Source organism: Colletes latitarsis, chromosome 10 (genome assembly GCF_051014445.1).
Source record: "Colletes latitarsis isolate SP2378_abdomen chromosome 10, iyColLati1, whole genome shotgun sequence".
NCBI classification, from domain to species: Eukaryota; Metazoa; Arthropoda; class Insecta; order Hymenoptera; family Colletidae; genus Colletes; species Colletes latitarsis.
The window spans coordinates 27,515,631-27,543,467 of record NC_135143.1 but is presented as its reverse complement, the minus strand read 5'-3'; the positions used below and the strand labels follow the sequence as shown (position 1 = coordinate 27,543,467).

General features: G+C 41.2%; 3 protein-coding genes across 3 annotated transcripts in view; 2 read left to right on the top strand and 1 right to left on the bottom strand.

Annotated features, from left to right (window-relative positions):
* The window catches only part of Sou (required for meiotic nuclear division 5 protein souji), a 35,047-nt gene extending 34,067 nt beyond the window's left edge, over positions 1–980 (top strand). The window contains exon 9 of the transcript XR_013080375.1: positions 895–980. The gene's annotated coding sequence lies outside the window, so the exon portion shown is untranslated. The remainder of the gene's footprint in view (positions 1–894) is intronic.
* A 9,499-nt stretch (positions 981–10,479) lies between these two features.
* LOC143346129 (retinol-binding protein pinta) lies at positions 10,480–14,535 on the top strand. The gene is made up of 5 exons (XM_076773915.1): positions 10,480–10,833; positions 10,936–11,095; positions 13,030–13,135; positions 13,337–13,706; positions 14,225–14,535. The coding sequence occupies exons 1-5, from the start codon at positions 10,680–10,682 to the stop codon at positions 14,302–14,304; spliced, it is 870 nt and encodes a 289-aa protein (XP_076630030.1). The 5' UTR covers positions 10,480–10,679; the 3' UTR covers positions 14,305–14,535.
* Snu (ABC-type transporter snustorr) overlaps positions 14,396–27,837 on the bottom strand; it is a 72,565-nt gene continuing 59,123 nt past the window's right edge. The window contains exons 3-15 of the mRNA XM_076773901.1: positions 26,800–27,051; positions 24,637–24,951; positions 24,377–24,484; positions 20,651–20,744; positions 19,219–19,386; positions 18,982–19,116; positions 18,671–18,819; positions 17,802–18,009; positions 17,549–17,726; positions 16,967–17,153; positions 16,630–16,895; positions 16,050–16,136; positions 14,396–15,827 (exon numbers count right to left, since the gene is read on the bottom strand). Coding sequence (XP_076630016.1) covers positions 15,613–15,827; positions 16,050–16,136; positions 16,630–16,895; positions 16,967–17,153; positions 17,549–17,726; positions 17,802–18,009; positions 18,671–18,819; positions 18,982–19,116; positions 19,219–19,386; positions 20,651–20,744; positions 24,377–24,484; positions 24,637–24,951; positions 26,800–27,051 — 2,362 coding nt within the window. The 3' untranslated portion in view covers positions 14,396–15,612. The remainder of the gene's footprint in view (positions 15,828–16,049; positions 16,137–16,629; positions 16,896–16,966; positions 17,154–17,548; positions 17,727–17,801; positions 18,010–18,670; positions 18,820–18,981; positions 19,117–19,218; positions 19,387–20,650; positions 20,745–24,376; positions 24,485–24,636; positions 24,952–26,799; positions 27,052–27,837) is intronic.

The window sequence follows — 27,837 nt, the reverse complement described above, 5'->3', positions numbered from 1 at the left end:
TTTTGAATAAATATTCTTTTTAACATTCTTGAATATTATTATCCTCTTACTTTTCCATCCATTAAAAAAAAAAACGCTTTATTTCAGGTTTTTACAGTGGTATTACCCCTTAACATGATTTCCATTCACCAATTTGGTAAAAATTAACATCGAGTAAATTAATTCAGTCGAGATCTAATTTTAATAAATCTAAATTGATTATAAAGACAATCAAATATTAAAATATCTGTTCTTTGAATTGAAAGTAGCCACACTGGTGGAAATCGTCCATTGAGAACTTTGTTTATATCTTTCTTAGTGGTATTTGCGATAACAATACAACCCTTCAAATTGTCAAATTCTCCTTTAATTCATAATTTTTTAAATGCTTTAAACTTGGTTTCCATTTACCAATTTGGTAAAAAAATTAACATCGAGTAAAATAATTCGGTTGAGACAGAGAGTTCGCTTAAGGGTTGGACCAGAGAATCTTATCCAGAGATTATCGTATCTTCCTTTCAATTCTTCTAGTCTACTCCTCCCCTTTCACGCCACGATGCTTCCACTGTTTCGCCACCCACGAATCCTTCCCCCCTCCGGAGCATGTGTCGTCGTGGAAAAATAGAGGGTTACGGGTGTTGGCCGTCAGAGGTCCGAAAGTAGAGGTCGCGAAAGTTCTTTGGGAAGGATTCGACGAGTGGGGTAGTTGGGTAACCAGGATGGGGCGTAGAAGCAGTATTCGTCGAGCGAACGCCATTAAGATTACGACACGAGGGATAGCCGCGGAAGAATGAGAGATACCGGATGAGGGGGGTAGCGCGTTTCGAGGTCAGAGGGAACGCGAAACTCTCCAAGAATTCTCGACGCGCGGACTAGGTGCGGGGCTTTATTAAACCGCCTTTTATCACGTTCCAGAAACGGAGCCGAGTCTGTCGTCGTTCCCAGCCTCTTCCATTGCCCGCGTAAATGTCGAGGAAACGCTATCGATCGACGAACCAAGGCCGAATGGGAAGCTCCAGTCTTCGACCAAGTCCATTTCGTCCACCAGGATCCACTCTCGGAACCAGGTCTCAGTAAAATCTATTTTAAATCCGCGATCAAACTGGAATCTACGTAAATAACGTCTAAACTTCATCCGTAATCTGATCTTTATTTGAACGTTCAACTTTTAGCCATGGTAGATTACAAGTTTGTCAAATTCTCGTCTGCTCCGGGTTATCACGAAATGAGAGCTCTCTAATTGCTTATTTTCTAGGGGATTTATTTCCCGAAATCGAGTGTTGGCTAGCATAATTAACGGCCAGCCCGAGGCTGAAGATACGCCGCGAATCGAACCGTTACTTACCACCTGTGGAGTCGAACGAGAAAGCGATATAGAAATTCCAGGCAGGAAGCCGGTTCACTTGTTGATATTAGGAAACTCTAGGGAAAACGCACGAGGTGCAACTTGTTGCTAACGCGGACCGTTTCGTCGATTCTCGAATTCCCGTTGCAGGTCTCGTCTCGAAATTCAGAGGCACGTGTACTATCCAGTGATGACTTGTTGGCTAGGCACCTACAAACTAAACGAAGCAAGGGTAAAGAGAGGAGGTCTAGCGTCGCCTTATTCCCACTGGAGAGTCACGCTGCATAGTAGGGTCTCCATAACCACGAGAGATACATTTCTGATCTATTCATGGCTAGTATTTTGAGCGTACGGTTACGCCAGTGCATCTCAGTCTTCTCCTATCCTACTCTGTCCCTATACGTTTCGTTAACGTTCTTTGTCACGCGATGGAATTATAGTTGTGAGCGACCAATCAGCGTGCCTAGCCAACAAGTCATCTCTGTATAGTAGTATGCAGTGATGACTTGTTGGCTAGGCACCTACAAACTAAACGAAGCAAGGGTAAAGAGAGAAGGTCTAGCGTCGCCTTATTCCCACTGGAGAGTCACGCTGCATAGTAGTAGGGTCTCCATAACCACGAGAGATACACTTCTGTTCTATTCACGGTTAGTATTTTGAGCGTACGGTTACGCCAATGCCTCTCAATCTTCTCCTATCCTACTCTGTCTTTATATGTTTCGTTCGCGTTCTTTGTCACGCGATGGAATTATAGTTGTGAGCGACCAATCAGCGTGCCTAGCCAACAAGTCATCTCTGTATAGTAGTATGCAGTGATGACTTGTTGACTAGGCACCTACAAACTAAACGATGCAAGGGTAAAGAGAGGAGGTCTAGCGTCGCCTTATTCCCACTGGAGAGTCACGCTGCATAGTAGTAGGGTCTCCATAACCACGAGAGATACAATTCTGTTCTATTCATGACTAGTATTTTGAGCGTACGGTTACGCCAATGCATCTCAGTCTTGTCCTATCCTACTCTGCTTTTATATGTTTCGTTCGCGTTCTTTGTCACGCGATGGAATTGTAGTTGTGAGCGACCAATCAGCGTGCCTAGCCAACAAGTCATCTCTGTATAGTACTATCCAGTGATGACTTGTAGGCTAGGCACCGACAAACTAAACGAGGCAAGGGTAAAGAAAGGAGGTCTAGCGTCGCCTTATTCCCACTGGAGAGTCACGCTGCATAGTAGTAGGGTCTCCATAACCAAGAGATACACTTCTGTTCTATTCATGGCTAGTATTTTGAGCGTACGGTTACGCCAGTGCATCTCAGTCTTCTCCTATCCTACTCTGTCCCTATACGTTTCGTTAACGTTCTTTGTCACGCGATGGAATTATAGTTGTGAGCGATCAATCAGCGTGCCTAGCCAACAAGTCATCTCTGTATAGTAGTATGCAGTGATGACTTGTTGACTAGGCACCTACAAACTAAACGATGCAAGGGCAAGGAGAGGAGGTCTAGCGTCGCCTTATTCCCACTGGAGAGTCACGCTGCATAGTAGTAGGGTCTCCATAACCACGAGAGATACACTTCTGTTCTATTCATGGCTAGTATTTTGAGCGTACGGTTACGCCAATGCATCTCAGTCTTGTCCTATCCTACTCTGCTTTTATATGTTTCGTTTACGTCCTTTGTCACGCGATGGAATTGCAGTTGTGAGCAACCAATCAGCGTGCCTAGCCAACAAGTCATCTCTGTATAGTAGTATGCAGTGATGACTTGTTGACTAGGCACCTACAAACTAAACGAAGCAAGGGTAAAGAGTGGAGGTCTAGCGTCGCCTTATTCCCACTGGAGAGTCACGCTGCATAGTAGTAGGGTCTCCATAACCACGAGAGATACAATTCTGTTCTATTCACGGTTAGTATTTTGAGCGTACGGTTACGCCAATGCATCTCAGTCTTCTCCTATCCTACTCTGTCCCTATACGTTTCGTTCACGATGTAATTGCAGTTGTGAGTGGCCCAACCAGTAATGACAATGCGTGTGAGAGCTGGTGTTGCTATTACGCTATGGCCAATCAGCGTGCCTAGCCAACAAGTCATCTCTGTATAGTAGAATCGCCTGGTGGAGCTCGAAGGGCTCCTGAGCAGCCACAGGACCACACCCAGGCCGAATTTTATTCGCGAGCAAGAAATAAAAGATGTTTGGTCGATCTTAACCCTTTAACTGCTAAAAGTGCCTATAGGCGTTCAACGCAACTTGTGTTTGCATCAAAATCGTCCCCAGTACAAGGGTTAAATCGATTCTTGCGCGAGAATCGAAGGTCCTCTCGCAGCGATCGTCGGGAACGAAGGTATCGAGGGTAGAGAAAAACCGTGAAAAATATCCATCAACGGGATAGAGGGAGAGGAAGGATCCTGACCTGTCCACGGCAGACACTCCTCTATCACGGTATACCCATCTTCCGTGTAATTAATTCGAGGAGGTACGGATGGATCGCGAAGGGGAAGATTGCCTCCAGTGGCATCGGCCACTTACCAGCTCTCTGCTCCACCTCCGACTCGCCATCTTCTTTTCCACGGTTTCGTTCCGTGTGTGGTCGGTCAGTGGCGATTATATTTCACTCGATCAAATAGTATTTGCGTTTTCGCCAGACCTGGCACCTACTTACAAGGAACCTTCGCGGTCCGGCTTCGATTTCGATGAACCTTCGTACACTTATGAAGCAGCCAAAAATAATCGACACGTATTTTTTTTTAGCTGCGGTAACTCGAGTTTAAGGGGTGAAATCACCCCTACAGTACTTCGTTAAAATCAAAGTTAGAACAACTCCTACCATAGTGGATGTACGCGCAAGATGTAAATCATAAAAATCTGCAAAACTATAAAACAATTTTAAAATGTTACATACCAATGGACTTGGAATAAAATGCTCGTCATTTTTGGTCATGAAAATTTCAATAAAATGAAAAATTAAGTTAATAAATTTTTGTTTGTTATAAACAAATTGTATTTTGTTAAATTTTTCAACACCATGTTATGGTACATAAGAAACCATTAACCTCGCCCATTAACAATTTTTTCGTATGTCTTTCCGTTTTCGAGATAGCCGTTTCGAGCCAAAACTTCAAGGGGTGATTTCACCCCTTAAACTCGAGTTACCGCAGTTAAAAAAAAATACGTGTCGATTATTTTTAGCTGCTTTACAAGTGTACGAAGTTTCATCAAAATCGAAGCCGGTTCCCATTTTCTATTCATAATATACAGAATGCACTTAATATACGAAAATATAAGAAACACGCGAGATACGAATTATTGTATTTAGGGCTTGAGACGACAGGGAAAAGTGCTGAAACGTTCCAAATCGATTCCCTCTTGTATTGTCACGGTTGGGTCCCCAGCACGGTGACACTTCGAGAGAATTCGCTGTGCCCACTGCCCGAAACTTCCAAAAGAGATACGACACGAGGGATTCGAGGAGGAACGACAACCTAGAGATTACAGAAAAATTCACTCGACCCGGAACCGCCGAATAATCCGGGGCACGCGTGACTTGCAATAGATAGAAACGCCCACGACAAGTCTCTCTCGAGAAGCTTTCATCGATTGATATTCGAACGATATTCTACGATCTTTTAATGCATTTGTCTCGTCGAATATCAGAGCACCCTGTGTAAATTCTCGAGGATCGAAGAATAATTTGACCCGCGCGCGTTTCCACCAGAAAATTTCGAATATCCGTAAAACGCGAGGACCAAAACGATGGACGTGATCATCGATAGGGAGGCCAATAGCGTGCTACGGATGCAGCCTCGAGCTGATAACGAGCAAAGTAAACGGCCCCGCGACAAGATGGCCGACTCTGATCGGGAGAATTGCCCTCGTCGAACGTGAACGTGGTTTTCCTTCTTCGAGCCAATGCTAACAGCCGTCTTACGATCGCGAAAAAACGCTGTCTCGCGACTATAGTCGTTTCCAACTATTTTGGTCGATCAGTGACAACCTCCCTTTTATCCTGTCGCAGCGAGCTTGGGCATTTTGTCAATATACGAGGGTCGATCGACGATTGAGACCTGTAATTTATTTTCGTCGTCACCCAATTGCGTCCCGTAACGAACGTAACCAAAATGTTTGGCTTGCTCGTCGTCGGTTGTAGACGAAAGACCAAAAAGAAAATGGAACGCGCTCGAGAAAGAAAATCGATGTCCATCCGGAGCGGTGAATTACATCGAAATCCTTTTTCTCCGCTACTCAGTTTCCTTTCGCGTATTCCCTGCACGAGCCAACTTTGCGTCGGTCAACGTCTTTCTCCCCTTGCACTTCCTAAGAAGACGAAAATTATTGCGTCCTACCGTAATTTTTATTAAATTATCAATTTTTATTAAATCGTAACTCTCGCCACATTTAGTTTTATTATTCTTACTATTAACAGCGTTACAGTTTAATTTTACTCTAAATCAATAACGTTGGATTTGACAGTGAAATAGTAAGGAGAGTCTAGAGTAGTGTTTCTCAAATTTCTTTTGGTATTCCATGTCCTGAGGTTTATTTATTTCTGCGATCGAAATAGTTGGCGATTTCTTAATTAAACAGTTTTCTATGTTTGGTAATTTTACCGAATTCGGCAGTTGGATCACAGATGAGGTATACGAGTAGACCTTTTACCTTATGGTCTTCCGTGGTCCAATCTGACTGCCATACCGACCTGAAAATTCGGGGGTGATTTTAGCGTCCTCTTCTCATGGATGACGGTCAGTGGAGAAACTATTCACTGAATTAGTATTGATAGGCAAACAAATGTAATGTTGCGTAAATACATGTGAGTTGATTATGGAAGGGATTAAAATTCATTTCTGAATCTGTTGGTAACGTTGCGAATGACACGAAAATGGTAATGGGGGTTCGAGACCCCATAAAAATGGGCCGAAAAAATACATTGGGTAAAAGACTCGTATATCTCGTCTCTGACAATACTCTAGAATCTTTGATGAATCAATGAGAATTAGAACTAACCTAACGAAGAAGCTCTATATTTATGATGACCTATGCAAGGCGGATCGCAGCCAATTTGCTAATATTATTTAGTTTTTAATTAATAATTGCATTACCCAGCTAAGAGTGATACGATTATTAATTAAACGCTAAATAATATTACCCAGGTCTCACCACGAGGAGGTTGCTGCGAATGGAGACCCAACCACCCTCCATTAATAAAGTTCTTCTGTGACCAACGATCGTTGGTCGAAAACGAAAGTGCAATCAATAAAAGATGCACAACCAACGAAGTTGAAAGAGTTTTCAAAAGAATTTGCCTTCAAATAAAAATAACCTGCCTAACATAATGGTTAACCAAACACCTGCCTAACTATAAATCTAAATTCGTTTATTATATCAAGAAACAGTTCTAAATTCGCAGCCATTAGCTCGGTGTCACCCACGAAGAATAACTTTTCTATCGTGGGTGACACCGATTACCAGGTCTCACCACGAGGAGGTTGCTGCGAGTGGAGACCCGAAGGGAGATGGATGGAATCCAAGTTCCATCGATCTCCCTTTTACATCCTTAGAAACTAGATTAGCCATGCCAAGTAATTATTTTGTTTGAAAGAGGGACGAAGCTAAATCGTGGGCGACGCGACGCGATACGACGCGATGCACCATGCAATAGTGCAAGGAGCGAGAGACGCGAACCGAATAGCGAAGTCAAAAGGGTCAGCTCGTTGCCTCTTGGCAAGTCCGATCGAAGGGGAAGGGAATCGACGCACCCGACACAGGTTCCCCATTTCCCCCAAGCAGCCTGTTGGGAGCCAAATGGACCCAACTCGGGATGTCTGACAGAGAGAGGGATCCTGAGTCGGGGCTACCGTAGACAGGAACAGTCCCTGATCCCCTCTAAGGCCGAAATACCCTTTCCCTTGGATCGTCTCACTAGAGGACGGCAACTGACCCTTCGGACCAGCTAATCGGCCGATCACTTGCTTTGTACATGGAAGCAGTGGTGATCGGAGGGGACGAGGGACGAGTGAAAGAGAAGCTACTTGTTAGATAATTACTTGGCAGGACACGCGACTACACTAAAGACTTAAGTCTAAATACCAAGTAATTATTTTGTTTAAAAAGGGATGAAGCTAAATTGTTGGAGACGCGACGCGACGCGATGCTGAACCGTGCAGCAGATCTTCGGATCGAATCAACACTACCCTTGGTAGATTGATTTCTATTTCTAGAAATCGATCTATCATTGGCAGGCGACTAGATCTTTCGGACAAACTGGACGGCCGATCACATGTCTCGTTCGACGAAACAGCGGTGACCGAAGCAAAAAACGAGAGAACGAGTCGAGAGAAGCTACTTGTTAAATAATTACTTGGCAATATTGGGAGGCGCATACAATAGGGACTTAAAATTAACGTCGAAGCTCGAGTCTAGTCAAGTTGAAGCTAAAATTCGGACGATAGAAGGAAACAAAGTTCCTTGGATGTTAGTTCTACCAAGCAATTATGTGGTTAAAAAGAGGGATGAAGCTAAATCGTGGGATACGCGACGCGACGCGACGCGATGCTGTACCGTGCAGCGGATCCGAGGATCGAACCTACTGCCCTTGCTAACTCGATCTCAACAAGAAAACAGAGAACTGCAACTCCGAATCGAGGTCTCCATTTCTCCAACGCAACCCGCCGGGAGCCCGAAGGACCCGACTTAGGCTGTCTGACAAAGAGAGAGTACCTGAGACAGAGTCGACTTCCGCTGGAAGGTATGCGTTTCCGCAGAATACGGAAACTCCACACCTTCCAGCGAAGTGCCGTTTTCCCTCAACCAAGCTTACCAAGGGAAGGCGATTAGATCTTTCGGACCAGATACACGGCCGATCACGTGTTTCAATCGATGAAACAGTGGTGACCGAAGCTAGGAACGAGGGCACGAGAAAACGAGAAGCTACTTATTGAATAATTGCTTGGTAGAACGCAGAAATATGTAGAATAAAGAAATCTTCGACGTTAATTTTAAGATTCGCGACGAAGCTTAAATCTAATCGACTTAGAATTAAATGTCCCTCGGCGGATGTGGCGTACTCCCTCGATGTCCCTGCGAATAATCTGAAACTAAAATTGATACCCATATTAGTGACATACGAAAGGAAATTCAATAAACACCATGCAAACTAGACGAAGCGATGGAATAATTAGTCGTGCTGATGTACCTAAAAGTGAGAATCTATAAGATTCTCGATGCTAGACCTACCTAAGGAAATGTACAAAATTTACACATGTTAGGAACAAAGTATTCTACCTATACTTGCGTAACGAGAGTATAAAGTCGAAGTAAAATAGCAAATGATTACAAAAATTGTCCAAAGAACCATACAAACTTTAAAGACGAACAGAAAGAAAGATTGAAAATCCAACGCAGAATTGAAAATCCAACGATGAAATCAAAGAATGAAAATACCCAAGAATCAAACAAAATATCTTAACGAAATAGAATAAGAATAAAAATCTTATTCCAATTAGTGACATCGAAATTCATGAAATAATATACAAACAAAATACATAAAATAATATGGAAACAAAAATGGTACATGATCCAACACAATTATGTCAGTTCAAAAAATAAGTCAGAAGTAGAAATAGAGGAGGAAAACATAATAACCAGATAAAACCGGACAGTAAAACAACACCGAATTATGACCAAACAAATAAAATAAACCGGTCAGTTTTGTGATAATAATATAAATAAGTAAAATGGGCTTACTACTTGTTGAGCATTAGTTACCATTACCAAGGAAGCAGCACCAGAGGTCCAGCTGTAACATAAGAAACGATTCGTAATTTAGCAAAAGCGTTGAACAGTTCCATAACGTTGAATTGGTATCAAACGACAAAATAGAAGTGGGGAGAGCAATTTTAAATAGTTCTTACCAGTGGTCATCACGGTCCGGCACTGGTCAGTAGTGGTCAGTAGTGGTCAGTAGTGGTCAGTCGTCGGATCTCCACTGGTCAGCACTGGTCAGTAGTGGTCAGTTCTGGTCAGTTCTGGTCACTCCTGGTCAGTCCTGGTCAGTCCTGGTCACTCCTGGTCCCCCCAGTGGTCAGCACTCCACGAATGGCCTGACTTCGGCCCGCGAGACCCGGTCCCCCTGGATGCTCCAGGGGTACTGAAGAATTTGTCCAGCGGTAGTCTTCGAGTGGGGAAGTCGAAGAGTGGGGAGACAATGTCAACGTGAAGAGTCAAGAACCGCTTGGTCTAGAGAACATTGTTTCGATTGGACCCATCTCTTGACCGTTTCTGGATCTTCACTGGACCTCTGACCTTAATGTCAATCTCACTGTTGACCACCAGTGACCATAGTCATTGTTGATCATCGACCCATTAAAACCATTACGAAGATTAAAGCCTTCTTACGAGGATCCCCTTACAATTCGATGCATGATCTTTTTAACATTTTGTTCCACTTTGAAAGAGTGTATCTCATGTTATGAGACACTCGTGGTACAGCTATAGCGTTCATCCCACTAACGATAAATCTATTCTTTACCCCGTTTATGTGTAACAAGTATACATGGGTTGGAAAATAAGAATGCCTGGACAGTTGAGACTCAAACTCGTATGGAGGTTGATACAAATCGGATTTCAGCTGTTTCGAAAGCAAGAAAGAAAGACTCACATTCGCCTTCTTTCTTCCCGAAACTGTCCAAAGCGCCTAAGCTCACGTACACATGGCTGTGGATTGGTGTGCGTAAATGGGGTGAGCTTACTCTGGGCACCGGTCTGTCGTCTGATAACACTGTTATGAATCAATTTTTAGATTTATCAAGACACATATGTATTGAGAAACTATTCATTGAATTAGTCTTGATGGACAGTTGTAACGTGTACGTAAATACATGTGAGTGACTATGCAGGGATTGAAATTCATTTCTAAATCTGTTGGTAATGTTGCGAGTGACACGAAAATGGTAACGGGGCTCTAGAGCTCCAGAAAAATGGGCTCAAAAAATACATTGGATGAAAGATTTACTCGCATGCTTCGTCTGTGTACGAACGTCCATAACCTATCCTAACTTTCGTCCGTAATCAAAGTTCATTGCACGAAGTTGACAACGAACCGTTCGAAGTTGACTTCTTGGACGCTACAGTAGATGTCTCTGATCGACTCGGTGCGTGCGTCGTAGATCTTTTAGATCCCTACCGACGTTCGGTGTCAGCGGTTCGCGAAACAGTGGTCCTTATTTTATCTCAGTTTTGTTTTTTTTAAATATTGCCTTAAAACAACTTGAATCAAACGTGAAAAGAGTCGCGGACGAAAAATCGTTCTTTAGTATTTTCATTAACGGATAACAAGTGACCGGAAGCGAGAGTTGTATCTAGCAATGTCAGCGTCAGAGGAATACGTCTGTTTACTCTCCGCGGAAGAGAAGGCGTACATGGCGGTGCATTTAAACGAAACCGACGACATTAGACCCGCTAAAATTGCCGAACTTCGAGAATATATTATGGAAAACGATGATCTACGCGCGCCTATCGGTATTTGTCGTTCGACTAACTTCCGAGAAAGAGATAACGTCTCTTTTGTTTCCTTTTATTTTTGCTACGTTCCTTGAACAAAGACGGATCTTGTTTTCACAGACGACTTCTCTATTCTACGTTTTCTGCGAGCAAGCAAGTTCAACGTAGAGAAAGCAAAGTGCAGACTACGAAATTATTATAAACAAAGGTCAAACCTGCCAGAATGGTACAGCAACAGGGATCCATTTTTGCCGCAGTTACAAGAACTCTTTGACATCGGGTAATAACAATATTTTAATTTACGTACGTTCAAATTACGTATGTCAATTTTAACTGAATAATTGCATGAATCGTTATCTGTAACTTGGATTCGCAGTCACGTGTTGGACTTGAATACCTTCCCGCGGGCAGTAGATCACGTTGACGCCGATAGCGTATCAGCGTCCGATAAGTTTCGACTCCATTTACATAAGTGGACATTGATATTGCATTGGTTGATATTTACGACTTTCATTGTATACGTTGATTCATGAAAAAGAGTTTTAAACTGTTCTTTCATCGACAATTAAAAACATAGGTATCATGATACTCAAATATATTTACAAATACATCGATCGATACATCGTTCGATTTCCAAATATTTCATTATTCGATTTACATCGATTACGTTGACGATACTCGAAATACATGGATACGTTAACCTGGTCGAAAAGGATGTGAGTTAGGTCTGAGTCATATTTATATAAAAAAATATACAGGATGTTCGGACACCCCTGAGAAAAATTTTAATGAGAGATTCTAGAGGCCAAAATAAGACAAAAATGAAGAATACTAATTTGTTGATTGAGGCTTCGTTAAAAAGTTATTAACGTTTAAAAATTCACCCGTACTGAATTTTTTTCTCGAAAATGCGCAGGATTTCGAGGGTATATCTATTCACCAAAAATGATTATAATTGACCCCCGCAACCGGAAATAATTTTTCCAAAACGATTTGAAATTTTTTTTTTCCGCCGAAAAATTTCACACCTTTTCGAATTTTTTTCTCGAAAGTGGGTAGGATTTCGATGGTATGTCTAATTACCAAAAATGATTGTAATTGACCCCCGCAACCGAAAATAATTTTTCCAGAACGATTTGAAATTTATTTTTTTCGTCGAAAAATTTCACACCTTTTCGAATTTTTTTCTCGATAATGCGCAGGATTTCGGGGGTATGTCTACTGACCAAAAATGATTGTAATTGACCCCCGCAACCGAAAATAATTTTTCCAGAACGATTTGAAATTTATTTTTTTCGTCGAAAAATTTCACACCTTTTCGAATTTTTTTCTCGATAATGCGCAGGATTTCGGGGGTATGTCTACTGACCAAAAATGATTGTAATTGACCCCCGCAACCGAAAATAATTTTTCCAAAACGATTTGAAATTTTTTTTTTCGGTCGAAAAATTTCACATCTTTTCGAATTTTTTTCTCGATAATGCGCAGGATTTCGGGGGTATGTCTAATGACCAAAACTGATTGTAATTGACCCCCGCAACCGAAAATAATTTTTCCAGAACGATTCGAAATTTTTTTTTTCCGCCGAAAAATTTCACACCTTTTCGAATTTTTTTCTCGAAAGTGGGTAGGATTTCGATGGTATGTCTAATGACCAAAAATGATTATAATTGACCCCCGCAACCGAAAATAATTTTTCCAGAACGATTTGAAATTTATTTTTTTCGTCGAAAAATTTCACACCTTTTCGAATTTTTTTCTCGATAATGCGCAGGATTTCGGGGGTATGTCTAATGACCAAAAAGGATTGGGATTGACCCTTGCAGCCGAAAATAATTTTTCCAAAACGATTTGAAATTTTTTTTTTCGGTCGAAAAATTTCACACCTTTTCGAATTTTTTTCTCGAAAGTGGGTAGGATTTCGAGGGTATGTCTAATGACCAAAAATGATTATAATTGACTCCCGTAACCGAAAATAATTTTTCCAGAACGATTTGAAATTTTTGAATTTAATTGTTAATAACTTTCTAACGAAGCCTCCATCAACAAATTGGTATTCTTGATTTTCGTCTTATTTTGGCCTCTAGAATCCCCCATTAAAATTTTTCCCTGAGGTGGCCGAACACCCTGTATAAGAATTCGTACTAATGCAGTCAGGTTTTTTCGTAGAAACGTCTTGATAGGGAATTTCTGCTTTCTGCATACGATTTTCAGGGTATTCGTACCTTTGAGGAAGCTAGATAACGAGGGAAGAATGGTCGTGATAGTACGTGCCGCCGCGCACACCCCCGCGAAACACAAAATGGCCGACATGCTGAAGGTAAGAAAACGATCGAATCGAAGGGGCGTTTCGCAATTATTTTCCATATATTTGTCCTCCATTTTACACGCGATAAGTGAACAAAAGAAAACCTGCTCCCCACAGGACTAATTGTTAATAGATAATAATAGGATCGCGAGCAAATCTCTGACAAATCTCTACTTGTGAGAATGATTAAGAGGCTTGCGTGTTTTGCGCCAGGCGTCGTTGATGGTATTGGATTTGGCGTTGAGGGACCACGAATCGGTAACCATTCACGGTATAACGGCGATTCTGGACATCGCCGGGATGAGTTACGAGCACGTACTCCAATTACCGCCGAGCGTGATTAAGAATTTGGTACACGCGTGGCAAGGCTGTTATCCCGTCAGAATTTACTCGTTAGACTTTATTAACGCGCACAGGCTGATAAACACCGTCCTCAACATCTTCAGGCGCTTCATGAACGCCAAGTTGAAGCAGAGGGTGCACATTCACGCTCGCGGTAAATTGAAATTGTACGAAACTCTGCCGATCGACATTCTGCCGGAGGAATATGGCGGCACCAACGGCACCGTGAAGGAATTGTGCGGTATGTTTTCTGTTACAGAGGCCACCCCTGGGAAAAATTTTAATGGGGGATTCTAGAGGCCAAAATAAGACGAAAATCAAGAATACCAATTTGTTGATCGAGGCTTCGTTAAGAAGTTATTAACGTTTACAGTTACGTCTGTAGAACGACAATCTGCGAACAGTTGTTAGTGGTTCTCACTCGGTATGAGAAATTCTACTTACCGACGTATCGACAGTCCTGCAGTTTTATGAGTGAGAACCACTAGCAGCTGTGTGCAGATTGCCGTTCTACAGGCGCAACTTTAAGCGTTAATAATTGTTTAACGAAGCCTCGATCAACAAATTATTATTCTTGATTTTCGTCTTATTTTGGTCTCTACAATCTCTCGTTAAATTTTTTCCTCGAGGTGGTCGAACATCCTGTATATTTCTTGAGGAATTTGTTTGTACTCGTAGCAAACGAGGGAGATATAGGTGATTGCCTCGATAGATGTACACGGATGGACAATTAATTCCGTAGGTTTGATTGCCTTACAGAGTATTGGAAGCAGGCGGTGGAGGAGAATAGAGAGTGGTTCGCCAAAGAGGAAAAGTACAAATTGACATTGATTAAGTAACTAGATTGATTCTAATTTGCGATAACGAGCAATTGCATATGCAGTTGTTCGCGTAGTCGCAACGAACCGGTACGCGATAAACGTCGAAATATTTTGTATGCTTTTTGTCAAAGTTTTTTATACAGAAAATTACAAGGAAAATAGAAATGTACACTGTTTCTGTTTTTTTTTTTTTTCGTTTTTCTTATGTGTATATCTATCCTCTCAATATATCCTTTACAGCTTTATTTCTTTTTTATTAAGAGGTCGAGAGAGAAAATTCAACTAGGAAATATAAAGTAAAAATATCATACAATTTCGAATGATTTTTCGAGCGCAATTAACGCGAAAACACATCGATAGCGTATAAAACATAACGGCTATGATTGTTTATATACTACAATATAGTACATTTATGCGTTCTAGAATCGTATTGTACACCGCGCGCGTGTCAACGTTTAAATCGTATTTGGAAATTTGATTTACTCGTCAAATTTCCCGCAACGTATAGTTTACAATTGGATGGAACTCGTTTCCACGTTTAATATACATATCTTGCTGAATAAAGAAAAAAAAATTGCACCGCGTGTCGTGTTTACCCATCTTATTTGCGATCGTTAAAATTTAAATATACAACGTACACTCAAGTCATGGGCAAGTAAGACTGTCTTACGTCTAATCCACTACTCTTTAACTTAACAACTTACTACTCTCAATCCCATTTACGTTCGGGACGTATTTACCAGAGCACATTGTACCGGGATTCAAGTACGAACGTCTCTCGTTCGTCCCGTTACGCGATAATACGTACGTCGGATAAAAATATACATAAAACGGTCGGGAATGGCGAATCGGGTGGTCGGTACGATCGCGCTCGGTAACGGCAGATTCCTTGCTTAACCGCGGACAAAGAACTCCGAACAAGACGACGAGTACTTGTCTCGTAAAATGGCTATCCATGGTAATAAATCCATCCCCGAGGATACTCGTTATATTACAGACTTTGAACTAAAAGAAAGAAAAGAAACAAAAAGAAGAAGAAAATGGGGGATCCCTGACGCAGCTCTTGCAACCATTCGTTTCCATTCGTCCACGCAAGAGGGGCACGGTTAGGCGCGCACAGGGGCATCACATGTCCGGACGGTCCACGCACGGAACGCGTTAAACGAGATCCCATCGAGGAAGTCGTCGTCGAAGCGATTATCCTCGTTGCTTCGTGTTTTCCATCCCGGTGGCCGACCCTGATCGAACTTCAGTCGAACCAACGTGTCTCTGCCTTTTCTTTCTTACGTTCTTTGCGGCGGTTCGAACGGCCACACCCCGCCTCTTCTATCCGCGCTTGAACTTTAGCACCATTATACTTATCGTGAGGAACACGACTATCCAAACGATGGTCGAGATGAAGCCATTGTAGACGTCCGGTTCCGAGATGCTCCACCCGCGGGTGAGCATCGAACGCAGCGACGTGGTGGCCATCGTTAACGGTAGACCCTGAGATATGTATCGCAGAACCGTCGGCATACCTTCCACTGGCCAGATTACACCTGCAAAATCAACGTTTCGTATCTCCTTTAATTGCGTCTTTTATTTCGCGTCCGTACGACGTCTACATGAGCATCTTTCACCGGAATCCAATCAAGAATGCGAGCGCTACTTTCACTTTTGCCGTTTGACATTTAACGCTGACGACTCCGTACGCGGGAGAATCGGTGAATCGAATCCGATTTTTCGTTCGTCGAATAGAAAACACCTTTTTCTATACGTACCGCTCAATAGAAGCGTGGGATAGAAGCTGCCTAGAGCGAGCTGGATAGCGTTTCTTTCGAGTTCGCAGATCGCTGAAATCACGAACCCTGAAAACAGAAAGAAATCCATGTCCAAAGATGTCCTCAGCGTTTGTTGGAATTGTAGCGTGAAACGCTGTCGAGCGCTTGCGTTGAATAGAATAAAAGTTTTATGAAAAATCGTAAAGCCAAAAACGGTGTTGCGTCGACTGGTATCGAAGGATAAGTTGCGTAAGGACCGTGCTCGATTTTAAAGTGGCGGATCCAGTTTTTTACCGAACGCAGCTGCGAGCAATTACCTGCCCCGTAAACTCGCTTTCGTTCGGCGAAGAAACGATAACGGATTATAATTAATTTAGTATTTAAAATTTTTTAACATGTTCCCCTTACGTTGCTTGCCTAACTCGCATAAAAGTTACCTTTGTAACCTAATTCTGATTATCGTGTTCTTCTAATGGGACTTCTCCTTCTTTAAATAAATAAATAATACCAAGCTGGCTTTGCTTACGCAACGTGTTACGAGGAATAATGCATCGACGTTGATTTCAAACCGCGAACTCACCGAAGCACATGCCGCAGAGACCTTGGAGGATCGTCAGTACGATCACCCAGCCGATTTCTCCCTTGCATTCGACGCCGAACACGAGGATCATGAAGATTAGCACCAGTGCGGTTTGACCACACATGACGACGAACTGGGTGATCACGTGAGAGAAGAGGATTTCGCCAGGCGTGACGCCCGCCACCCAGCTTCTGTCCAGCAGACCCTCCATCCTTTCGATGATTAGAACGGACGAGGTCAGAGCCACCGCCAAGAAGAACACGATCCTGAAAAAACGAAACGTTCCCTTTTACGTATGAGCAAACCAACAGACTAGGATACCTTGTTCTTCACTCACGTCAAGATTACTCCCGGTGCCACGAAGTCGGTAAAACTGGGCTCGTTGGTGCCGTAAACTGGATCCTTGAACTGGATCGGGACGTCGGCCAGTTTCGTGTTTTGGTCGCAGGCTGACAAAAGGTCTTTGGCAAAGTCTCTGTACGAATACTGAAGATTTCTAGCTAGCATCAGACCGATCTGCTGATCTGTGAAGACGAAAGGAACGCAAAGTTAAAATATGTAAATCACGAAATCGACGCTTTACGTAGTGTTATTTATTTATTATGCTGTAACTCCCTATGGGATTGTTAAAATAGAGACGAATCATCATATTAAGTATACATATGGGGGGAAAAGAAATTATAAGTATACGAGACAGTGTTCATCTCCTCGTACAAAGATGCGCGAAAGACGAAATTTGGGCATCTGATCATGATTGACAAGCGCGCGCATCAATCTCGGGCCTCCCGTGGGACGGCCATCTTGCAGTCGTCTTCTAGCCGCGTGCGTGTTCAGTGTTCGTAGTAGCGAATCGTCTTATTGTGCTTTATCTCATCGCGTAGCGTTTGAAACGTGTATTATCGTCGTAAATTAGACTCACTGGACATGTCCAACCAGACTCTGATTTCGCTCTGCTCCAAAGTCTCGTCGTTGGCGTCTCTTCCTAACACCATTCTTGCGACCAGAGCGTCCGTGAAGTTTTCGGTAAAATACAACGTTCCCCATGCGTCTCCTTTCCGCACGGCGTCCATCGCCGTGTCAGGATCCGGATAATACACCTGAAAGGCAAATTTAGTTCTCAACGATTCCGTGCAAACGATATAACACGGACAGACCTGGCCCAGAAACTTTACCTTGATCATCGTTTCGTTGTCTAAAAATTTCAGATATCGACAACTCAGGTGCGTGAAGTCGCAGTCCTTCGATATCGGACAGGACATGTTCTCGTAGAACATTTCGTGGTTCACTATCGCCAGTTTCAATCCCGTTGGATCTCTGCCGATTGCCAGGCAAAAAAGGATCACTTGCATTACCGGAAGAGCGAAAATGAACAGCATCACTCTGTGGATAGAAGACCAAGCGGTTCGTTATTTTCATTCTAGTTTGCTCTTACAAGGTAAGGACACGAATTGCACATCTTTTTAATGTACTTTTGCAAGATGATAGTAGATACCGTTTGGTATATGCGAAACATTAGGTGTAGATGCTCAACACTTTCTAAGACAGAAGTAATTAAAGCTAGACAATTATAGCTTAAGTCTATATAACCCTGGTTCATAAGTTTTTGTGTATTTTTGTATCGGAAGAAAGTATGTATCATGTAATAGCGTTGCAATTAGGAGGATTGCCTTCACCGGGGTCTAATGACTGCACAATGCAAACAATTCTATCTATCGCATAGTAAATGCGCTTAATATGCAAAAATATAAGAAATATTTCAAGTAACGTACAAGTTATTGTATTTAGGGGTTGAGACAACTCTCTACAAAGCTCCCTTTCATTAATTCTATTAATAAAAATATAAATTTGCATAAAGATCCACAGACTACTTCAATTGTCTCATTTTAATTATTTATATCTTAGGAAGTGTTGGGTGTGTAATATTTTACATAGACCAAAAGGGATCGCTCTACTATGATCCTGCGAAAGCATATTAAAGTCAAAGATATGCACTTTGGGTTCTTTCTTTGTCAGATACTTTGGTTTCTCTCTCAATGCTCACCCCACGTTTCTCCACATACGCAAAAAGTTCTTTTGCAAGAGCGCCTTCATTTTCCCGGTACTGCTTATCTTGTAACAGTCCGACAAATTCCCGCAATTGTTGCACTCCAGCGTCGAGCTCTTGGCGCCTGATAGTGGCTTCCCGTTCAGCTGTTCCGCAAAAACGAGCATGTGATTCAGGGAGAGTCGAGGGATCTTTTAAGGGGATAAAGGTCCCACGTATATCGTGTGTGGTCTTTTTCGTTCGGAATAACCGCAAACGCGAAACTGTTTAAGCAGAGAACAGAGACGAAAATCTTTACGGTGCCTTACGTCGTAGTGGTTTCCAACGCCATTCGTCGAGTCGTTGATGAGTACTTCCTTGCTCTGATGGAAGTTTAGCCCCACGACGCCAGACTCTTCCGTCACGTAAACGGGCTCGTTCTTCTTGCCCCAGTTCAGGGAAGCCTGTTTCACATTTACGAAATTAGATCTTTACGGAAAATATTTGTTCGACGTTTCTCGTTATCTTTCGATAGTCTTGTTTGAAAGGAAGGGAATGGACGTTACCAGACTAATGTTATTTGAGATGTTCAATTCCGTGGGCGGTTGAGCGTATTGTCCCTGTTTTCTCGATAGCTTTAGAAAAACCTCTTCGAGAGACGTGCAGTTGTATATCGCGAGGAGAGCCCTGGGAGATTCCTCGGCTAGCAAGCGTCCGCTTCTCATCAAACCGATCTGTCGGTTTTCATTTTTATTAAGTAAATTTTCAAGGATTTTTTTTTTAATATTCATGTTATATATACATAGTAGATAAAATATATTTTTGCATTTCAAAATAATAAAAAAAAAAAAGTAACTTGGCGGGGATTCGAACTCGCTACCAATAGGTTCGTAGCTAATCGCTCTACCAACTTACCCAATTTTATAAAGTAAATTTAAATAATTCTTTTACTCTGTGTGCACCAAAGTTTAAATCAAAATATCTCGAAAACAAAGACCCATTGTGAAGAAACCTATTACGATTTTTTGATACTATATAGTATAACTTGCACCTGCTATCGTTTCAGAGCAATTTCCACGATTGTAAGGTTTTGAAAATAGGAACACGATTAATTAGCTATTTAATAGTAGCGAAGACTTTTTTATTGGTCGTGGAAAAATGAATTTTTCATTGGCGGAAGAGATTTCGTGCATCCGAAGCGACGAGCACTCTCTCGTTTCCGGTAACGAGACAAGTCGCGTGTAACATGTAACAATAAAGTTGTCCGCTTGTACGATACTAGAAGCGTAAGAACGGTAATTAAGGGACGTTGGAAAACAAACAGACTCGTAATTTGCGGGCGACGTAACACTAAAGTGAATCAGCCAAACGGACCAAGAAACAGATTATGAACTCGAATCGACCAGTCATCGTAGCGATGCTCGAGGTCGATTTGTCGATTCTTCGACGACCATTTTACGCGAAAGATGCGGGTGTCGGAACTCGCGTAGAAAAATAGAGTGACGTTGCAATAAACGGAACAAATCGGCCCGATCGATCGTTTGGTAGCAATTAACTCGTAACAGTTTTAAGTTTCTAAAAACAACTTCTGTGTACCGTTTCTCAAACTGTGATTCTTCTTCTGGTTATTCGAAATACCATACCGTTGAATAATGTACGAAGAGAAACCGTGATTGCGTAATTTTAATATGCAATCGTTAACGTAATCGCTCGACTATTATTTCTGTGTGTGCATATACGTACGTATGCGTGCATGTGAATCGGTTACCGTAATCGCGACGGTTCACAAGGGGTCAGAATTAATTCTTACCACGTCAAACGTAATTAATCGTTTTCGTTCGAAGTGTTCACTGAAAACATTCGATAAGTAATACGGTAATTATTGGAATATTTGGTTTCGTTAATTTATCGATTGCAACAATTTAAGCAGGACTTGTAGCTTTACTGTTTGGATAGATTTATCGTTGAGATTATTTTTAATTGCGAACATTTTCCTACCGTGTGCGCCTGTCGAGCCTCTTCGATATAGTGCGTGGTTATGATGACAGTTTTGTTGCCGTCTTTGGTGATTTGGACCAAGTGATTCCAGATACTGAAAAATAAAAGTAAAATGTAACGCAAGGATAAGAAAATACTGTGTACTGTTATTTAACTCGCCGAAATATTCCAACCCTCGATCAGCACCTGTGCTTCTGTTTTATCGACAGAGGTCGAGAGGTGACTCTTTCCTTTTATCAGATCGAAATCGACCGAGAAAGTCGGCGAACGAACCGCGGAAGCCATGAATCCACCACGGTGGCTATTGTTGGACGCAGAAACTTGAATTTCGAGAAACTAACGTGGACTACGAACGGTCGTAAACACCGTTGATCGCTATGAAACCGTGTGCACGCGCAATGACCCAAGGAAGCGCTCTATTCGCTTTCAAACAAGCATAATCGCATCGCGAACTTTCTCGCGGCTAATTAGGCCTCCTCTTTGTCGTCGTTTTACTTTCCAGCAAAAAATACGAGACGGTACGGTTTGCAAGATTCTTCTCTAGAGCAAAATGCGAGGTCTAAACAAAAGAATTTCAAATAATAACCTGCGTGGAACTCTTCGTCGAATCTCTCGTAATTATCATACATTTTTATTCGCGGAAATTGCGTGTATACCGAAAATGTTAGGAGACTCGTTTTCTAGGTTAGGATCGACGTGACTGTCACGGTGGTCACCGGTGACCGACACCTTGATCGAACTTTAACACGTTCACTGCCAGATCAAAACTATAATATTCTGCAAGACTCAACATTTTTAGGATTGTAAATTACATAACCTAAAACTTGTACTTATTTTCGTATCACAGCTATACAGATTTATTTCCCTCGACGTCTCAACTTGAAAATTAATTTTTCTAGTTCCATAGTGGATAATCTATTCATATTTGGGTGACTTGGCAGTCGAAATGTTAATACTCATACAGGGTGTTCGGCCACCCCTGGGAAAAATTTTAATGGAGGATTTTAGAGGCCAAAATATGACGAAAGTCAAGAATACCAATTTGTTGATTGAGGCTTCGTTAAAAAGTTATTAACGTTTAAGGTTTCGACCTTACTGAATTTTTTTCTCGAATATGCGTAGGATTTCGAGGGTATGTGTATTCACCAAAAATGATTGTAATTGACCTCCGCAACCGAAAATAATTTTTCCAAAAGAATTTGAAATTTTTTTTTTCCGTCGAAAAATTTCACACCTTCTCCAATTTTTTTCTAGAAAATGCGTAGGATTTCGGGGGTATATGTAATGACCAAAAATGATTGCAATCGACTCTTGCAACCGAAAATAATTTTTTTAAAACGATTTGAAAAATTTTTTTTTCTGCCAAAAAATTTCAACACCTACCCGATTTTTTTTCTCGAAAGTGGGTAGGATTTCGAGGGTATGTCTAATGACCAAAAATGATTGTAATTGACCCCCGCAACCGAAAATAATTTTTCCAAAACGATTTGAAATTTTTTTTTTTCGTCGTAAAATTTCACATCTCGAATTTTTTTCTAGAAAGTGGGTAGGATTTCGAGGGTATGTGTATTCACCAAAACTGATTGTAATTGACCTCCGCAACGGAAAATAATTTTTCTAGAACGATTTGAAATTTTTTAATTTAATTGTTAATAACTTTTTAACGAAACCTCCATCGACAAATTGATATTCCTGATTTTCTTCTTATTTTGGCCCCTAGAATCTATTATTAAAATTTTTCCCAAAACGCTATAGAACACGTTAAGATCGAGGCTAGTGCGCATGCGTGAGTCGTAAGCGGATGATCGGCCGTTGTCGCGTTCGCGTGAGTTCACTAATCCCCGTTGCAAAGAGTCCCGAAAGTCGCAGGATGGCTCGATCAAAGAATTTTTCAATCGAAATCGGTGTCGTTATGTCCATTATATGGCGTGACGTATCGGTTGCGAAATTGTTGGGGGCCACGTCACACGCTGGACGAAGTAGGTTAAGACAACTGCTAAGACGACGTTTTCCACGTTCCACCTTGGCCGATGATAACACAACGGTTGAAGTCGTCCTCTCCCCTCCCCCCCTCTTTTACGATGCAGCTAATTCGAAAGCGAGTCCATTGTAAATTACACGCATCCTTAGTGGAAGCCACGATCGTCGTATGGCGATAGTGAAAAGGAAATTTATCGGGCGTCGTAAACGGCCGAGGCTCGATAAGTGGAAATGTAAATCGCGGACATTCCAGCTCGGGCTGGATACGATAAAACGACCAGCGTGCGTGCTTTTCAACATTTCTCTCTTTCTCTCTCTCTCTGTGTAATTGAAAAGCAGCCGGTGCAGCCCCGTAATTTCATAATACGAATTTCATTCGACCGACACGGCCGACAAATATTTACAACGGGGGAATAGACTTTTCAGCAATTTCGAAACCTCTTACCAGATCCTTACTTTCCGCTCTTTAAAATTACTGGGCGTTTCGGTCGTAACATAGTACGGAGCCTCGATCGTCAGGTTAACCCCTTTGTTTTACGATTTGTTTTCGAGCAAATATACCGTTTAACGCGTTTAGTGCCACGGTGGTCACCGGTGACCGACACTTTGGGCTCACAATATTTGTATTGCAATATTCTTACAATGGAAGAATCCTAATAATTGTAAAATTGTAAATAATGCTACTCTGATTTGAAATATTTTAAAATAAATTCACTATTAAATTACACACGATTGCCACGGTGGTCACCGGTGACCGACACTTTGGGCTCACAACATTTGTGTTGCAATATTGTTTAAGAACTCTTATATTTGTAAATAAGGTTACTTTAATTCAAAGTATTATAAAATAACAAATTTGCTATTGATTATCGAATATTTCTGTGTTTCATAATTTGAACAAATGTTGAGGACACCTTTGGTCAACCTGGCACAATTGTTATAAATAAAATTAACATAGTTTGATTTCTATTAAATTTTCCAAGTTATTCCCAAATATTGTATCTAAATATTTTAACGAGTGTTAAAGTCGAGTCATACAGGGGGGACTCGTCCTTTTCACTTAAAAGGGTAATCGTTTATCGCGAAGTTTAATGCTCGTTTAGCGTCTATCGTCGAAATTCCTTGCTTCTTCCTAGTTCTTTCAACGGAACCTTGACCTTTGTAGAATTTAAATATTTCTTGTACATTAATCGCTATCGAAACTGGTTCTACGCCATTTTGGCGAACGAACTTTCGAATTGCTACGTTTCGACCGCAAATTAATTCGAAGGAGGAGTCGAAAGCTAGAAATAATCGTTATTCGAACACGTGGAATTTTTAGGACACCTTTCGATCGTGACGTTTCAAACGAAATATGGCGTCTAAATAAAGGGTGGTCTTTTTATTTCGTTAAAAGCGAGGAACAAATAAGTTTCAAAAATAGACAAATGACAATTGTACTTAATTTATGGAATGTGCTAGCTGAAAGACAAAATAAAGTGAAAATACTCGAGCCATTACAATTTGGCCATTACAGTGCACAATAATTTCAAAAAATACAATAATTGTTACGATAAGAATATTTCTTATAGTTTTGAATATCAAACATAGTCTATAGTTCTTTGAGAATTAAAATGCATAGAGGTCCGGCGGTCTAGTTATAGCATCCCGTAATTTTGCATCACTTTCCACCAACGTTCGAATATCGATTTTGATGTATCCATCGAAAACGTTTTTTCGAAATATTTGCATAGCCTTAGAACTCACCTCTGTCTTAGCAACGGATCTACACCGACGGTGGGCTCGTCGAGGATGAGGAGCTCGGGATCGTGCATCAGGGCGACGGCGAAGGACACGCGTCGCTGCTGGCCACCGCTAAACACCAACAAAACAAGAACAATTCTCCCATTAATAAGTAAATTCGATTCGAACGACGCGAGACGAAAGATTGGAAAAATGCGAAACGAAGGGGACTCGAAATTCATTCGTAAAATCAATCGCGATTATTTCGTGGCTGTTTGCATTACCTGAGATTCTTCACCAGTCGATTCTGGGAGGGCAGATCCAAGAATTGTAAGAGAAATCGTAGCCTGTCCGCGATCTCCGCGGTGCACATTCCGAATATCCAACCAAAGTACATCATCGTCTCGCGAATCGTGAATTCTCCGTACAGGGCGATCTCTTGAGGCATGTAGCCAACCCTTTTCCCCGGAACACCGGACCCTTTCGTGCCCGGTTTGCCTCCGAGGACCCAAATCTCGCCCGAGTTTAATCGTCGTCGACCGACGATGCAAGAGAGAAGGGTAGTTTTACCGCATCCGCTGGCGCCTAGCAGCCCGTATCTGATCGACAAAGCCCATTCCTTTATTCATTATTACCCCAATTTACTTATTTCTTCATTAAAATTCAATCGTAGTTGACGATACACGAGATAAAAATAATAGGAGAGAAGAGAGTAGGTTATAGTTAATTGTAATTTAACCCTTTGCACTCCAAGAATTCATTTTATTTGAAGTACCTACTCGAATGCAATTTTTATACTCCATTTTAAAGAATATTAAGGAATTTATGAATGTTTGTAATTTTAATATTTCTTCGTTTCGTTAATTAAATTTGTGTTTGTAAATCGAGTTGTGGTAAATGTTATGGAGTGTAAAGGGTTAAACCAAATGCATTTTCTACCAATTCGTCCAATATTTTTAATAGTTTGCGATATGTCGGAGCAAATACGTGTTACAGCCTCTGCTTCGAGGGTGGATTTCATCCCTTCAACGTGGACGATAAAAAAAATGAGAGTCAACTATAATTTAACCCTTTGCACTCCAAGAATTCATTTGAATAAAAATACCTACTCGAATGCAATTTTTATACTTCATTTTAAAGAATATTAAGGAATTTATGAATGTTTGTAATTTTAATATTTCTTCGTTTCGTTAATTAAATTTGTGTTTGTAAATCGAGTTGTGGTAAATGTTATGGAGTGTAAGGGGGTAAACCAAATGCATTTTCTACCAATCGTCCAATATTTTTAATAGTTTGCGATATGTCGGAGCAAATACGTGTTACAGCCTTTGCTTCGAGGGTGGATTTCATCCCTTCAACGTGGACGATAAAAAAAATGAAAGTTAATTATAATTTAATCCTTTGCACTCCAAGAATTCATTTGAATAAAAATACCTACTCGAATGCAATTTTTATACTTCATTTTAAAGAATATTAAGGAATTTATGAATGTTTGTAATTTTAATATTTCTTCGTTTCGTTAATTAAATTTGTGTTTGTAAATCGAGTTGTGGTAAATGTTATGGAGTATAAAGGGTTAAACCAAATGCATTTTTTACCAATTCGTCCAATATTTTTAATAGTTTGCGATATCTCGGAGCAAATACGTGTTACAGCCTCTGCTTCGAGGGTGGATTTCATCCCTTCAACGTGGACGATAAAAAAAATGAAAGTTAATTATAATTTAATCCTTTGCACTCCAAGAATTCATTTGAATAAAAATACCTACTCGAATGCAATTTTTATACTTCATTTTAAAGAATATTAAGGAATTTATGAATGTTTGTAATTTTAATATTTCTTCGTTTCGTTAATTAAATTTGTGTTTGTAAATCGAGTTGTGGTAAATGTTATGGAGTATAAAGGGTTAAACCAAATGCATTTTTTACCAATTCGTCCAATATTTTTAATAGTTTGCGATATCTCGGAGCAAATACGTGTTACAGCCTTTGCTTCGAGGGTGGATTTCAACCCTTCAACGTAGAAAAAGAGTGAAATATTGAAAAAAACAATCGAATTTGTTCTATTCCGGAAATTACGAGCTCGAACAGAGACTTACGCGCATCCTAACGCGGAATCGTTTTACGAACTCAAAGAAGATTTACGGGAGATCGTCACGTTCCACCGATCTTGTTCCTTATAGCTTTCTAAGAAGTTTCGTTCAATTAACGAGAATTTTGATATCGCAAATTTTAATTACAAACTGTAGAACGATTTCTTCCACGTTATCCTTGCTTTTGGGATGCTTTAATGTGCAAACAAAAAAATATTTACAAACGAGGACTCATATTATAGAATCAAAGACATTTCACATGTAACGAGATGATAATTGTCGTTGTTGTAGTTTTCTCGGCTCGAAAGCGTAAGTAAATCGTGATAGATGTTGTTAGGTATCTTGCAACACTTACATGGATCCTTTGGCCACGGTCATGCTCAGATTCTGTATCACGTGATTAGGGTTTTTGCTGCTCCCGTATGTTTTGAACGCGTGCCTGACGCTGACCGCTTGCTGGCGATTCCACGCGGGGTTGTTCAACCCCGGAGTCGCCAGAACCGTGCTGGGCGTCATCGTCACGTCCAACGTGCTGTCCGAATTGTTCTGCATTGTTCCCAGAGCGTTCGCGTTCACCAGACCGCCTCCGCCGCCTGCTGTCCCGTCACTGAAAACCGGGAAAAGAAAACCTTACGTGATCACAATATTCGCTATCACGCCTATCCACTTACGGTCCATTGTTCTCCCGAACGCTCAAACAAACAGAAACCCACGAAAACGCGCAAATAAGAGACCGGAATAACATCGCGTTCCACATAATTTACACGCACGAAGAGCGTAATGTACCCCATACCTATTATACAGTGTTCAGCCATCTTTGGGAACAATTTTAATGGGAGATTCTAGAGGCTAAAATAAAACGAAAACCAAGAATACCAATTTTTTGGTGGAGGCTTCGTTAAAAAGTTATTAACGTTTAAAGTTCCGTCTGTAGAACGTGCACGCGATAGTGGGTTTCTTTAAACGTTAATATCTTTTTAACGAAGCTTCAATCAAGAAATTGGTATTCTTGGTTTTCGTCTCATTTTGGCCTCTAGAATCTCCCATTAAAATTTCCCCCAGAGGTAAAAATATTTTCAAGTTTCGAGTCTCCCTACTCGTCATTTGCGCCTGTAAACACTGTGTTATTCTAGTCCGTTGATCTCCGTGTACGCTAGGGTGTTTCAATCTAGCCCTATCTCCTCCATCCCTTCTTTCAGAGCTTTTAAAATCAATTGCATTACACGTTTCTTCGAGTATTTATTAATTTCTTTACGGATAAATGCACCATAAGTGTCGGTAGTTACTATTTTCTCCCACGTTTAGACAAAGCATTAAATTTCACGTAAAAGGTGCGGGGTCCATCGCCTCCCGTACTCGCCGCCAGAGGGCCACGCTCTAGTGTTTCTCGCAA

Bases quoted from the DNA above. Each gene is read 5' to 3' on its own strand.
- LOC143346129 (XM_076773915.1), top strand. From the start codon at position 10,680: ATGTCAGCGTCAGAGGAATACGTCTGTTTACTCTCCGCGGAAGAGAAG. The intron at 13,136-13,336 runs GTAAGAAAACGA...GTTTTGCGCCAG, and splicing joins AAATGGCCGACATGCTGAAG to GCGTCGTTGATGGTATTGGA. The intron at 13,707-14,224 runs GTATGTTTTCTG...ATTGCCTTACAG, and splicing joins CACCGTGAAGGAATTGTGCG to AGTATTGGAAGCAGGCGGTG.